The sequence below is a fragment of the Poeciliopsis prolifica genome, unplaced genomic scaffold, assembly GCF_027474105.1.
Source record: "Poeciliopsis prolifica strain line A6 unplaced genomic scaffold, Auburn_PproV2 SCAFFOLD014, whole genome shotgun sequence".
NCBI classification, from domain to species: Eukaryota; Metazoa; Chordata; class Actinopteri; order Cyprinodontiformes; family Poeciliidae; genus Poeciliopsis; species Poeciliopsis prolifica.
The window spans coordinates 7,058,916-7,073,034 of record NW_026562389.1 but is presented as its reverse complement, the minus strand read 5'-3'; the positions used below and the strand labels follow the sequence as shown (position 1 = coordinate 7,073,034).

Sequence of the window (14,119 nt, the reverse complement as noted above, 5' to 3'; positions counted from 1 at the left end):
TGAGATTAAGACACCAACGTGTTCTTTATTATAGCAGGTAACTTTTATACAGAATGAAAATAAACAGCAAAAATACATTTAATGCGAATGATAACTTTACAGAGGAAGTAAACAAATATAAAAATGCTACAACAATCTAACATATTATTTTTCCTAATAATATTTCAAAAATCAAAACAGAGTGCATCTCACATAATATTTAAGTGGATACAACTGAGAACTTAGTTGGCAGTGCTTAAAAAAACATTTCTGCATGTACATAAATTGTTTTCTCAGTGAGGTTTTGTGTTACAGAGCAGTAAATAAATATAAATTTATAAAACCTCAATGTTTATGTATTTTTTCTTCATTTTTGTGAAAACAATATATTTCATTCATTTGTGTATACTTCAAATTGATTTGTGCCTTTGGGCCAGAAAAATAGAAAATATATAATCTGATCTGTTTTACATTTTAGAGAGTTTTGACCAGTGCAGGATCAATCCAATGCATGCTGAAGACTGAAGATTTCTTAAACAAAATCTTGTTTACGAGGGAAATGCAAAGCATATTTACAGAAGAAACAACACAGCCATAGGCTCAAACTAATCGGAGGGAGAAGGAAATTTATTTCCCTGTTCCCTCTGGACAACAAACATCGTGGCCAACAGGCCAGTTCTCCAAAAACCACAGGACTCACAACAACTCAGGCCTGCGTTAGTTAACCACCAATCTCCAAGATGGCCGTAAAACATGTCACCTCCCCACCACAAGAAAACACAATAATGCAAATTTTAAAGGCACAGCATATCGCTGCATCGTCGATTTAACAAAATGTACAGAACTCTAGAGAGCGTCACTACGACTTACTGGATGTTTTGGATGCCTTCACAGGAATTTCCTCACACTTTCAAACTGAAATAACACTGAAACTTAAAATGTGCTCTAGCTTAATCACAATTTTTATTATAAACAGGATTATACAAAATATAAACAGAAGAAAAAGGACAAAGACTAAGAGTGTTGAGGGAAATAAATACCCAGTGTGTATCTTGCAGACAGCAAACTCTAAAAGAAAAAAGTGTCTCTAAAGGACTTTCTCTGTCCTGCGTATGACCCGAAACCACAACAGGAACACTGTAAAAACACAAAATACTACCAATTATTTTTAATTTAATTCTAGTGCCAATATCTTAGTACACTTGAAATGATGCAAAACTAACTTAAAAGTAATTTTACAGCAACGAAGACAACATTCTTCACTTAAAATATATAGTCTTGTTTTTTTATTTTTTTATTGCTGTATGATCAATCTCAGGAAGAGTAGCTGCTAAGTTAATTAGGATCCTAAACAATAAACAATATTGAAGAACAAATATTAGTTCACTGGCTGATTATTAAACATTTTTTTCATATTATAAGAGAAATAATCGGCCAGTGGAACTAGTAATTTTTCAGCAATAATACAAATTATTAGCTTAAAATAAGTTCTTTTGCTGAAAAGTTTCTTGTTAGTTAGTTTTGTCTTATTTCAAATGTAATAAGATATTTGCATTAAAATCTAAACCAAAAATATTTGGTAAGAGTTTTTGTGTTTTTGCAGTGAAATAAGCATAAATACAACCTTAATAAATAAAAAAAACAACAACATTAAATGAAGCACATGTGTTGCTGTTAGTAGAAAAATTTATAAAAGTCCTACATCTCGATTACAGCTTGATTTCCTTTTTCGAGTGCTTTTTTTGATTTTTTTTCTTAATACAAAATAAAAAATATGTACAGCAGCTCATCCTCTGGGGTGCGGAGACTCTCAGCTTCCTACTTGAACTGTTCTGATATGTGTCCGATCTGGGACTGCATGCTCGTCGGTGGGCTGGAAATGCCCTCTGACCAGTCGGACATGTTGGAGTGGGGGGACGAGCTGGACCACTGGTCGGGGGATCCGGGGGACGGTGTCAGGAAGGGGTGGTCCGGCACCTGGACCTGATGGTTGGGGGTGTTGTCCATTGGGCCGGAGTAGCTGTGCTGGGAGGGGGGAGTTAGGAACTGGGTGCTGGGCATGATCTGGCTCTCCTGAGGGAGGATGGTGTGTATGGGCATGCTGGAGTTGGCCGCCCCCTGCTGAAGCTCGGGGGAACTGAGGTCCCCGCTGATGAAGTTCTGACTGCTGGTCGGGTTAGAGTTCTGGTGCTGCTGATGTAGCTGCTGCAGGTTCTGCATCTGCTGCATCATGTGGGTCTGCGGACCCAGTCGGGTGTTCTGCAGGCCCTGGTAGGTCATCATCTGCGACAGACTGGAGTTGGGGTGGCCGTTGTGAAGCGGCGCTGCGATCATCCCCTGGTGCAGGCCGTTTTGGCCTCCGGGGGGCGCTCTCAGAGGGTTGAACTGCCCCGCCTGGTTCATGCCGCTGTGCATCCTGGCCAGCCAGTCGCACTGGCCACCCATGGCGCCCTGCGCGGCCGAGCCGGACACCGGCAGGTGGGTGAGGCGGGGAGGCAGCGGGTCGAACTGCATTCGGGCCAGCTCCTGCTTGTTGGGCATCACCATGTGGTTCACGGCCAGGTGGGGGTCCGCCATCCCCTGCAGGTGGTTCAGAGACACAGACGGTGACTGTTGGAATGGGGAGGTCATCATCGGTGGCGACGCCACATCAGAAACGTAACCGTGAGGAGACTCCAGCGAGTCTACGGGTGACAGGACAGCCGAGCTGTCCAGGAGCGTCCCGGACTTCCCGTCCTGAGAGTTCTTCTTCTTCACCTTCATGTCTTTGCTGTCTTTGCAGCCAATCCCCTTGTGACTGGGCTTGCGGGTTTTCTTCCCCTGGCCTTGACTTTGAGGCTGCGGCTGCTTCATGCCGCCCAGAAAGCCGCTGGGTGAGCAGAGCGGGGAGGACAGGGCGCTGCTCAGTGAGCCTCCGTGCATGGGGGGGCTTCGTACCAGGTTGTACTCGTCCAGCAGCCTCACGATGTCATGGTGCATCCGTTCCTGTGCAATGTCCCTGGGGAGCCGGTCCATGTGGTCTGTTATTTCTCGATTAGAGAAATGATCCAGTAAGACCTTGGCAGTTTCATAGCTTCCTTCTCTGGCAGCCAGGAACAGAGGAGTTTCCTCCTGAAGCATGAAGGAGACAGCGTGTTAAATGAGCCAATAGCCGCTGAAAGAATACTGCTCTATTGAGCCTTTAGCGAGAACATGGCCCGTCATCATAAAAACTTGTGCGTTCCCTAATATTGCTTCTATTTAGTTAATTTCACTTTAAAAATGTGCGTTTGGCTGCACAAACAGACAAGGATGCAAACCAAACTTATCATTTTATTGTAAAACTTTAATGAGGAAAGATATGGCAGCGATGCATAGCAGCTGTCAATCATAATAACTGTTAGCCTGTGAGGATTTGCATGGATCTTACAAGGTAAGAAGTCTAATGGTCATCTACTTTATAAGTAAGTATGATATTTCTTTTTGGAGAAGGTAAGTGTTTAGTCATAGTAAGGATCAAGACTTTAGTACATTTTCAATCATGCTCTGGTTTAAGGGCAAATGCAGTTTATGGCGATATAAATCATGTGGTGTGAATTCAGGCAAAGTTGGCAGTTTCATCCAAACGTCAGGAGGGAGGAGGTACGGGTCGGTTTCTAAGCTAGCTATTTCCATCTATGAGCCCCAACCAGATGTGCTACGTTCACTGACAAATTATCTAGATTCGAACAAGATTCAATCTGTCTTTCACTTCCTACATCCCTCATGAGTGATATGGTGATGGAAAGGGGTCAATAGCAAACATTAAGAGAAGGAGTTTAAATATTTTTTAACCTTGTTGTTCTGCATGTCCTTGTTGGCTCCATTCTTTAGTAGAACAATAGCAGCCTCTACATTATTTACTGCTGCAGCCCAGTGTAGAGCTGATTTACCTGGAAAGATAAAAAACAGAGTTATTCAACCGTTGAGAGCAAACGGACCTAAACACACTAACATTTCCAAATAAAATCCTTTACTCTGGTACCTCCCCAGAGCTGGACAATATGACTGAAAAACGTATCAATATTGATAAGTTTTTTTCTATCTGAGATAGTGCCAAACTGGAAAGGTGACTTTTCCAGCTTTTTCATTAAACAGTTATGAGGCTCAGTGGTGAAATCTGAAACTGCTGCTGTGTCAGTTACCCAAAGGACGAGTGTGTTGCTAGGTAGCCAAAGAATGAGTCAGGCAGTTCGAGTGAGAGGTTGAGCGGCTAAAGTCTTTTCTCTGCCTACATCTCCCAGAATGCCATGCGGTTCTGGATCAGAGTTCAGCGACTATTCTATATAATATTTAATATTTAATTTTCAATCAGATGCTTTAAATATTGATTTTGATCATCTATCTTTCACAACATATATAGTTACTGATTTTTTTTTTTTTACCAAAGTCGTCGATGGCATTCACATCTGCGTGACAGTTGATGAGCTCCTCCACCATGCCCTCCACTGCCAGCCTGGCAGCTAAGATCAGGGGTGTGGTGCCGTCATGCATGCGGGCGTCCAGATCTGTGGCGCGGTTCCTGATCAGAATCTAAACGGACACAAAGCAGATTAAAGGTGACCTGTTATGCTTCCTTCAATAGGCTAGAATGGCTCAATGGCCTATACAAAACATGTACTTTTTTTTGTTTTTTTTGGACAAAATCATTCGTAGATAATGAGATTTTATCTGCTCAGATCTGAGCTCTTTTCTGACTGAGCTTTAGAGTTTCAGAGCCTCTTGTCATGCGCAATCATAAAACCATACTTCTTTGAAAAGTGCTAGTAGCGCCTCCTGCACAACCAACAAGAAAGCAGCAAGTGGTTTCTAAACGGTTGCCTTTTCCAGCTTGTCTGTAAAGCATACAGAAGTAAAACCAGCTGACTAAACGTGCTGAAGCTCAGTTTGGGTTGCTAGATGACAGGCTAGGCTTTGCTGGAGTTGCTAGGTGCAATTCCTGCTGGTTTGTGACATTATATCTGGAGGGCTTTTGAAAAGGCTCGTTTTCCATACATCAAAACATATTATCTTACTGTCAAAAAGTGGCTGGGTAGTTTTTTTTATTGCTTGGGTTGTTTTTAGAAGCAGTTTACACCCAAATGGAAGTTTGCATTATATATCTCCTTTAAGTAGTTTCCAACATCCTTAGTTTAAGAGAACATAGTGCAAAATCACAAAACCTAATATTGGTCTATTTCCAGTGCAAATATTTTATTCCACATAAAAGAAGAAAAAAGTAAGTTAGAAGTAACTTTTCAGCAAACCACAGGAGTTTGATTTAAGTGAATAATTCCTTAATATTAATAAAAAAGTTCTTATTCCATTGGCAGATTATTTTACTAATAACAGGAAGATTTTGTGTTTTTGCAGTGTACAAAAACATAACCATAGTCAAACACAATTTGAATAATTTTTCCTTCTTAAATTGCTGGTGCAGACAAACAGAACTACCTGAAAGACTCCCTGGGCGTCGGCAGCCACGGCAGCGTGCAGTGGCGTCCGGCCCATGTTGTCCTGGATGTTAGCGTCGGCGCTGGCCTCCAGCAGCCGTTTGGCAGCGTCAGAGCGGGCGTACCGAGCCGCCAGGTGAAGAGCCGTCTCGCCGGTACGGTCGGTCTGGTTGTGCAGATTAGCGCCCTGGTAGATGAAGTCGTTGATAACGTTGGCAGAGGCGTCCTCCTCTTCCTCGCTGTTGCCCGTTTCCAGTCCTCCTCCGCTGCAGGATGCGATCATCAGTGGGGTGAACCCATCTGAAGGGAGAGGAAGCAGAAAGGCATGAAAGGCTGAACCTGTATTTGCACGGTCAGCACAAGTCAGAAACGGGCCAAGTGAGTGCAAGAGAAAGATAGGAGTGCTCCACTTCAAAGCCCGGAGCAGATCAAAACACAGCAACAAACAAATCGAATGTGGATTTGACTCTTATGCCTGTGTTGAATCATCATTGGTTTTTCTTTCAAGAGCGGATTCTGATGCAGGCGCCAGCACAGGAGCCTCAGAAGGAAAGCAGAGCTTCGGGGTTTGCTGAAGTCAGACTGCTCCAATAAAACCAAGCTTTAATATCTAGCTGAGAGAGGCAGCTCAGGCAGATGACTTGGAAAGGTTTTCTCCTCTTCAAAAGAAAAGCGAGCCCAAGATCTCACAGATTTGGTCGATTCGAGTGCATCGATCCATGACGGGGGGAAAAAGTGAGCTCTCATGTTGTTAAATGAACTACTTTGATTTTTTTTTTGAGGAATCCTCCAGGGATTCTGGTAGTTTTTTTTTTCCTCTTTTCTTTTTTTTTTCATTTGATGCCCTTATTGGTTATTATAATGTTGAATACAGATAAAAACTGAGTCCCATTACTGGTCAAATGATTAATCTGATCAGGAATCAGTATTTTCCCTGAGGCGCTCGGCTTCCAGCTGGCTGCTTTGAAGAAGATCCTTTACCCTGAGGACATGGCGAGGCTTCAGCAGCTCCTTCACGCACAATTACACACACACACACACACACACACTGAGAATCTGCTCAGAAATTTCTGCTCATTTTTTACCTTGTGAACCCATAAAATCAGTCAAAACTTTGACAGTTTCACAGGATTTAGAAAACATGTCATTCTTTTGTTACTAAGGAAGAGACAATTCATACATTTAATGTCAGGATCTTACAAGATAACTAAACAAAAATATATAAAGAGGATGTTATTTAACTAAGTTTTTCCTCCCAAATCAGACTGATTATGTAAATTCAGTGTTGATTACCTGGCCCTCGCACGTTGACATCCATGCAGTCGTTTTCGATCTCCCCCTGAGGGGGAGTGGGAGCGATGGAGGGGATGCGCAGATCGGCGGCATCCAGGTGCTGCTGGGTCCACTGGCGGTGGTCCGTCTGGTCGCCAGCGTCCAGCACCGCCTGCTCGTCAAGCTGCAAAAAAAAAATCACACACAGCAGGAGTTAAAATCAGAAAAAAAACAAAATGTTGAAGTTTTTCTACAAGTACATGAGAAGATTTATTAATATAAATTTAATTTCAGCAGATGCTAAATTTTCTGATATTTTTATGGGAAATTGAAGCATACCATAACCACCACTGCTCCTAACAAACCCAGTACCTGCTTACATCCATGGTGGTTTCTGTGCAACTTTATTTAGCTTTTTATTGCCACTGACTGTAAATATTCTTTTAATGCTCAAAAAGGCATGCACATTTTGTACATTTTTAAATTAACCAATTGAGCTGTAAAATCCTCCTGACTGGATGATATTTTTTATAACTACAAGCTGAATCTTTTGCTCTTTCTGTATTTATTTTTTGTTTTTTATATATTTTTATATTCCCCATTGTGGGACAATTAAGGATATTTCTATTTTATTCTATTTCTAATGAAAAAATATTAAACAACTTAAGAGTTTATGAATGTTTTTCTTACTTTGAAGCGTTTCACATCTGCAGGTTCGTCCTCTCCCCATTCGTTTGGATTGTCGTCCATCAGAGAAATATCAGAGGTGTTTTTCAGTGGCCTGTGAGAACGCAGAAAATTCTGTATAAATCCACTTAATCTGCTGCTTTTAAGCCAAAAAACAACAAACCACTGATTAAATTCCTACCCCACCTCTCTATCAGACGAGGTCAATGATCATCTAAGTTGTCTCAGGCTCACTTATGATCATTGCAGAATTCAAAATTGTCCAAATATAAACGTCCAAAACAGGACGAACTCACTTCAGTCCGACTGAGTCCTCTCCGACGGGCTCCCGTCTCTTCTTCTTGCTGGTCTCCGTGGTCTTGAAACCCTCGGGAAGCCAGAGGCGCCCGTGTTCGTGGCGGCGCTTTCGGGCTGCCACCATTCCCACTCCCAGGAAGGCCAGTATCCCGACGCCGCCCAGCACCAAATACATGGCGTAGAGTCCGTCGGATGGCTGCAGGTCAACGCCGCCTGTCAGAAAACGAGGCGACATCGTCAAGAGCAAAGATCCGAACTGTCCGGCTTTTTGTCGCTCCAAATTGCACCCAGAGCCAGGGACCGACTGACGATCCTCGCTGCTTGTAAAGCTAGCTTCAATCTATTCAGTAATAATCAGAATAGCTAACCACTTTTCATCAAAAAAAAAAAGGGGATGGGGCGTGATAAAAAAGAAAATAGGGAAGAAAAGAACATCACCACCTCCTCTCTCCCTTTTCAACTCAGGGTACCAAGAGACAACTTTACCATTTCTTCTTTAAGAGAAAAAAAAGAGGGAGGGGATTAATGAACTTCAAATTACTGCACGCGCTTTAAGCTGTAAAGACGAAGGATTTATTAGGATTTTCGAGATAACAAAGACTCCCAACTTCTAGCACACTCCCGATCAATTTTTCCCTCTTCTTTTTTTTTCACTAACGATTTTGAAATGATAAACTCCCCCAACCTAAACCCTCAGAGATACATTAAGTCCTGGTATTACATTCAGCGAGGTGAAGGTTGCAGCAGCCCCTCGCCATGTGGGATAAGGCGTGTGTGTGCGTGTGTGAGTTCGCTGTCAGAGGACGTATAGGTGCACATGTCTGAGAAAGAGGAAGCCAGAGACGCCCTCATGAAGTGAGCGAAAGGGGTGTGGATGAGTTGATTTGCTGCAATTAACCATTTTGGAGCCTGAAGCCATTGGATTTACACACAGAGAAAGAGATTGATTGATTTGACCATGAGATTCACTATTGCATTTGTTCACCACTGCATAACAAATACACAATCAAAGAGTTCTGCGGGGAGGGTCCGGCCGCAGGCCGCGGCCGATCCTGTTAGCATAAAACCTGTGTTTCTAAATATATTTCTGCTTTATGCACAATTTTACTCACTTTTCATGTTTTTCCTAACTTAATACACGTCATATTAAGCCCACACTGCAAAAACACAAAATCTTACCTAATATTTTTATTCCAGTTTGTTGTGAAAATATCTTAAAACTAAGTCAGAAGTAGCTTTTCAGAAAAATACAGGCGCTTGTTTTGAGTCAATTATTTCTTAAGATAAAAGTTGTAGTTTCTTTGGCAGATTATTTCACTTATAAAAATACATTTTTCCCGTATTATAAGTAAAATAAAGTGGCAATGGAACAAGTATTTCTTCATCAATGTTAAGTAGTTATTTTCTAAAATTAGTTTTCAAGTGTACCAAGATATTTCCACTAAAACCTAGAACAAAAATACTAAACAGTTTGCAAATCAGTGTCTTGCTTTTCCTTACAATCCAGGACATCATTGGTGTTTTTCAAAGTTGGAACCATGGTCTACCTTTTCTTTTACTAATATAGTCTGTTTTTCAATAATTATTATAAAAAATAAGCTAGAATGACAAAGTTAGAAAAAGTCTTTATTGTCCCACAGAGGCGAAATTAAGGAAAACTTTATTTTCCAGTTAAATTTATCAAGTTGCTTTGCTACTCAATCGAGAAAATGAAACGTTTCTAACCAGAAAAGGGCTGAAGGGACTGAATCTGCTGCTGCTGCTGCAACAAACCTAAACTGAGGAGATTAAATAAAGTTTGATGGGATTAATAGAAAAATATTGCTTGTTTTCCTCATAAAAAGAGGGGACTGTTGTAGAAAATTTTCTCTAGTAATATATTCAACATCAGAGTAATATGATCATGATAAATTACCTGACAAAATTTTCCACAACAAAATAAAATCAAGAGATATGAGGCAGCATTTATGCTGAATTAATTTAATAACTATTAAAAAAACTTACAATTTATTATTTCTTTGCATATTTTGTAGCATTTTCTGCTAGAGGCTTTTAAAAATAATTTTAAATCTAAATCTCTGTTCTCTCTCTTGATCCAGATGGGGCAGAGTTGTGTTTTTTTGTCACAGTTTCTAGTTACTTCTCTGACTGTAGAGGCTATTTTCTAAGATCCATTTCCTGCCTTAGATCAATTGTATGTACTTTAGTCTTTCCCATATTCAAAGTTGGCCTAAGGAAAACAGGCCTCTTTTTACCTCTGCTTACAATAGTCCCAGATGTCATTTTGAGAAAGAAATTCTTGGAATTTCACCTTTTAAACTAAAATGTCTGTGATCTTGTAGATAGATTTCAGTGAATAATACTCACTGTAAACAGCTTCAATAGTAAAGGGAACATCCAGTGTGCCTCTGGACTCCAACGCTCCGAGGAACGCAGCGGCGTCATCGGAGCTCTGGAAACACTCGTTGGACTGCTGGAAGCACTGACGGTTGTCCATCTCCAAGTGGACAATTGATCTTCAGGACAAACAGAAAACAGAGAAATAAGTCTTTGCAATTTGTGTGGGCCAAAGTTAACAGCCAAATGTAATTTAATGTTGACCTATTATGATTCTTTGAACAGATTGGAATGGATCAGTGGGCCATTCATTACAATTTTTGAAAAGAATTGTTCATAGTCTACTCAATTCTGCCTATTTTAAGGACCTCTTGTCACTTTAAATCCAAATGAGCTGCTGCTGGCCACGACCCCCATCTCATCATACACACTTGCAGACAAAATTAGCTACAGATGCACAAATATACAACCATAAATCTTTGAAAAGCAAAAGTGGAGCCTCCTGCACAACCAACAAGAAAGCAGCAAGTGGTTTCCAAATGATAAGTCAACAACAAACACTTGTTTTTCCAGCAGCTGTTGTACAGTGATAAAACAGCTGACCAAACATGCTGGAGCTCAGGTTAGTTTGATAGGTAATGGCGTAGTGCCCGTCCAATATGACTGTGTGCTTTTCTAGGCCCTTGTATTGTTTTTAGAAGTAGCAGAAACCCAAAAGGTAGAATAAAAACATGCACAATGTGAATTTTTTCTAATAGGTCCCCTTTAAAAAAGTGGATTTAATGGATGAATAACAGACTCAAGTAAATAAAAAATACTTTTTTATACTCAAAAATCTTAAAAATTGTAAGAAAAAAGTTTAACTTCTAAGTGAGAATCAGTGGTTTTCTCACCCTTTGACTTGCATGTGATCAAGCTCCCTCCTGGCTCTCATGCCGCTGCCTGCCACGTCATACAGACTCCTCTTCATCACACTCAGCACCTTGTCGGGAATCTCAGACAAAGAGTCCACCGAACGCTTGACGTTGTACTTCTTGAGCTCATGTTCGTTCCCGTAGTACGGGTAGACCATCATCTCCCCCTTTGTGTCCTTCCTGAATATGACGTTGGTTCGGAGGACCCGGCTCAGCTCGCGCAGGAAGCCGAAGGAGTTGTTGAGGAGATGATCGGGGGTGATGTGGACGACCACGACCAGCTGGCCCACGGCGAGCTTCTCAGGCATGTTGTTGGCGCAGTCCAAGCCGTCCCACTCGCACTCTGCGTTGTTGCAGCCCTGGTCACAGTGGCCGTCAGCGTAGTGGTCCTTACAGTACTGGTCATACAGAGGACTACAGGAAAACATCAGCATTAAGAATTTCATTTGGGTTGATTAATTGTGTTTAATAAAATTTTTAGGTGATCGTCACCTAATTTAGTAATTGATTCATCGGTAACTGACGCTAAAAAAGGCTGCTTTCTGAAAATACAACTTACTTAGGCACTAGTTTATCCTTAAATTTTACCTTCTTATAGAAAATTCACCATAAAATTTAAAATCATAAAATCTGTTTCATAAAGACGTTCTGCAGATTTTATTTTATTTATTTAATTTTCTTTCATTAGTGTAATGTACCACACTATGTATTTTCTACTTTGATATTAAATACATTTCCTTAAAATAAATTGTTTAAAAAACCGAATAAATAAATAATAATAAAATCAAATCTATGAAACATTTGTATTGGTAAAATTAGAGAAAAGCAGCTTACTTGCACTGTCCCTCCAGAGTCTGGCAGTCAAAGCCGTCGTAGAGACATCCGGCGTTGTCACACTGTGAGTCGCATTTCCCGTTATTGAAGTATTGCCAGCATTGCAGTGCGGCTGAGCAATTCTTCCACGGGTCGTTGAAGTTGAGCGAGCAGTCGCCGTTGTCCCAGCCGCACGCATGGTTGTTGCAGCTTGCGTCGCAGAACTTGTTGTGCTTGAGTTCCTCGCACTCCGGGATGCTGCAGGCCACCTCGTAGTCCGTCGGCGGCGGGATGGTTTGGCCAAAGCCTCCGCGGAAGCCGTAGTCCAAAATGTGGCAGCGGAGGCCGTTGAAGTTGGAGGGGCAGACGCAGCGGTAGAACGGAGCCTCGGTGGCGTATTCACACGTGCCACCATTGTAGCAGGGGCTGGAGTTGCAGAGGCTGTCGGTGGGGTACTGACACTCGGGCCCGGTGAACGTCGGCAGACACAAACACTTTGGACTGTTGTGGCCAGAGATGCAGGTGCCCCCGTTTCGACAATGGAGGCTCCCGCAGGCCTGCGAATCATATTCACAGCTGGAGCCAGTGAAACCCTTTATTGAAAAACACAAATGAATATTGTGAGTTTAAGGTTCCATTTTTTAAATGAGAAGTTTAAAGAGAAACACAATGTCTGTAATGAATGTACATATTTTAAGCCTAATTACTAGTTAAAAGAAAATATACAGTATAACATTTACCGGAACTTCAATATCTGTACTACTTCATAAACATCAGTTTTCAAATTAAGGACATTTTCCCACCATATAGTCCAGCTCAATTGAGGACTAAAACTGTTTTTGTTACATTTTCAGCTGATGTAGTTTGCTTTCACACCGCAATGAGTCAATTTCAGCTATTAAAAGTTCGACAGCTGGGAATAAAACTTCATTTTATTCACGGCCTCTTACATCCAGCCCAGATTAGGAGTCAGGACGCGCCTGAAACCGTAGATAAACTCTGCTTTTGTGAATCGAAAGCAAAGTTTATCCGAGTCACATAGGTAGTAACACTGTAGCAACAATTCATGGTAAAAAAAAACAAAAACATTTGTTCTTGAAGTTGTAACACCTATGAAGTGTTTAAATTTAACACTCAGATATATTCTTAGAGATTAATGGTCCATATTTGTTTACTCACTGGGGGACATTTGCAGATGAAGCCATGCGGCGTGTTACTGGCTACAGCACAGGTGCCTCCATTACGGCAAGGTTTACCCTTACAGCCATTAAACACTTGGTCACAGCGCTGACCTGCAAAGAGATCATTCACACACACAGTTAGACAAAAAAGTTTTCTTTTAGGTTTTATTTAGAAAAAAAAACACTATCCTGTTTACTCTTTTGTCTAGCAAAATGAGGGAAAAATACTTAAAATCTACTAAATGGAAGTGTTTAATCTACAAAAATACAATCTTTCACTGCAAAAACACAAAATCTTACTTATCTTAAGTATTTTAAGACATTTTCTAGTGCAAATGTCTTATTACAGTTGAAATAAGACAAAACAAACTTACAAGTAACTTCTCAGCAGGAAATATGAGTTTATTTCAAGTGAGTCATTCCTTGAAGTTTATGAAAAATTACTAGTTCCCCTGGCAGATCATACAAGACCTTTATAAAATGCCAGCAAAACTTACACATTTTCATAAACATTAGCAAACAGCTGACTTAAGATCCTAGTTTTGTCTTATTTGAAGTGCACTAAGATATTTGCCCTAGAAATAAACCAACTTGGTAAGATTCTGTGTTTTTGCGGTGTTTGAGCTCCAGCCACAGACATGAGTACCTGTGTATCCGGTGCGACACTCGCAGCGGTAGTTGTTGGTCAGCTGGGTGCAGCTGCGCGTGCCCCGCGGGTCGCAGGGGTTGGACAGACACTCGTTGACGTCCCCCTCGCATCGCTCGCCCACATACCCCGCGGGGCAGATGCAGTGGTAGCCTCCCACGCCGTCCACACACCTGCCGTTGTTGAAGCACTTGGGTTCTTTGGTGACGGGGTCGGTGGACGGGTTGCAGTCGTCCACGTTGATATCGCAGTGCACACCTAGGGGTGTGGAGGACGGATTAGGAGAGGTTTCACTCATTCAGTGTGTGTTCTGTCATGTTTTCTGTTCTGTGCTTACTGTCAGTGTTATTATGTATTAGAATACAAATAAATGCATATATATGAAACTATTAATCGAATTAATCGTGACTAAATAATTTGGTAATCAATTAATTGTTAAATGGAGAATACAGACTCAAATAAAAGGTCATTTGCTGAAAGAAGAAAACATTAAGAGCAGTAACTAAGTCAAAATATTTCAAAATATTCATACACTTTGCATTT

At 41.2% G+C, this 14,119-nt stretch overlaps 1 protein-coding gene across 2 annotated transcripts in view; it reads right to left on the bottom strand.

The window, feature by feature from the left end:
• LOC129365701 (neurogenic locus notch homolog protein 1-like) overlaps nucleotides 1-14,119 on the bottom strand; it is a 48,428-nt gene continuing 34,309 nt past the window's right edge. For both annotated transcript variants that reach the window (XM_055039074.1, XM_055039075.1), the window contains exons 23-34: nucleotides 13,577-13,834; nucleotides 12,929-13,041; nucleotides 11,771-12,342; nucleotides 10,916-11,350; nucleotides 10,053-10,201; nucleotides 7,685-7,898; nucleotides 7,392-7,482; nucleotides 6,723-6,885; nucleotides 5,431-5,729; nucleotides 4,383-4,530; nucleotides 3,793-3,890; nucleotides 1-3,090 (exon numbers count right to left, since the gene is read on the bottom strand). In XM_055039074.1, coding sequence (XP_054895049.1) covers nucleotides 1,798-3,090; nucleotides 3,793-3,890; nucleotides 4,383-4,530; nucleotides 5,431-5,729; nucleotides 6,723-6,885; nucleotides 7,392-7,482; nucleotides 7,685-7,898; nucleotides 10,053-10,201; nucleotides 10,916-11,350; nucleotides 11,771-12,342; nucleotides 12,929-13,041; nucleotides 13,577-13,834 — 3,833 coding nt within the window. In that variant the 3' untranslated portion in view covers nucleotides 1-1,797. The remainder of the gene's footprint in view (nucleotides 3,091-3,792; nucleotides 3,891-4,382; nucleotides 4,531-5,430; nucleotides 5,730-6,722; nucleotides 6,886-7,391; nucleotides 7,483-7,684; nucleotides 7,899-10,052; nucleotides 10,202-10,915; nucleotides 11,351-11,770; nucleotides 12,343-12,928; nucleotides 13,042-13,576; nucleotides 13,835-14,119) is intronic.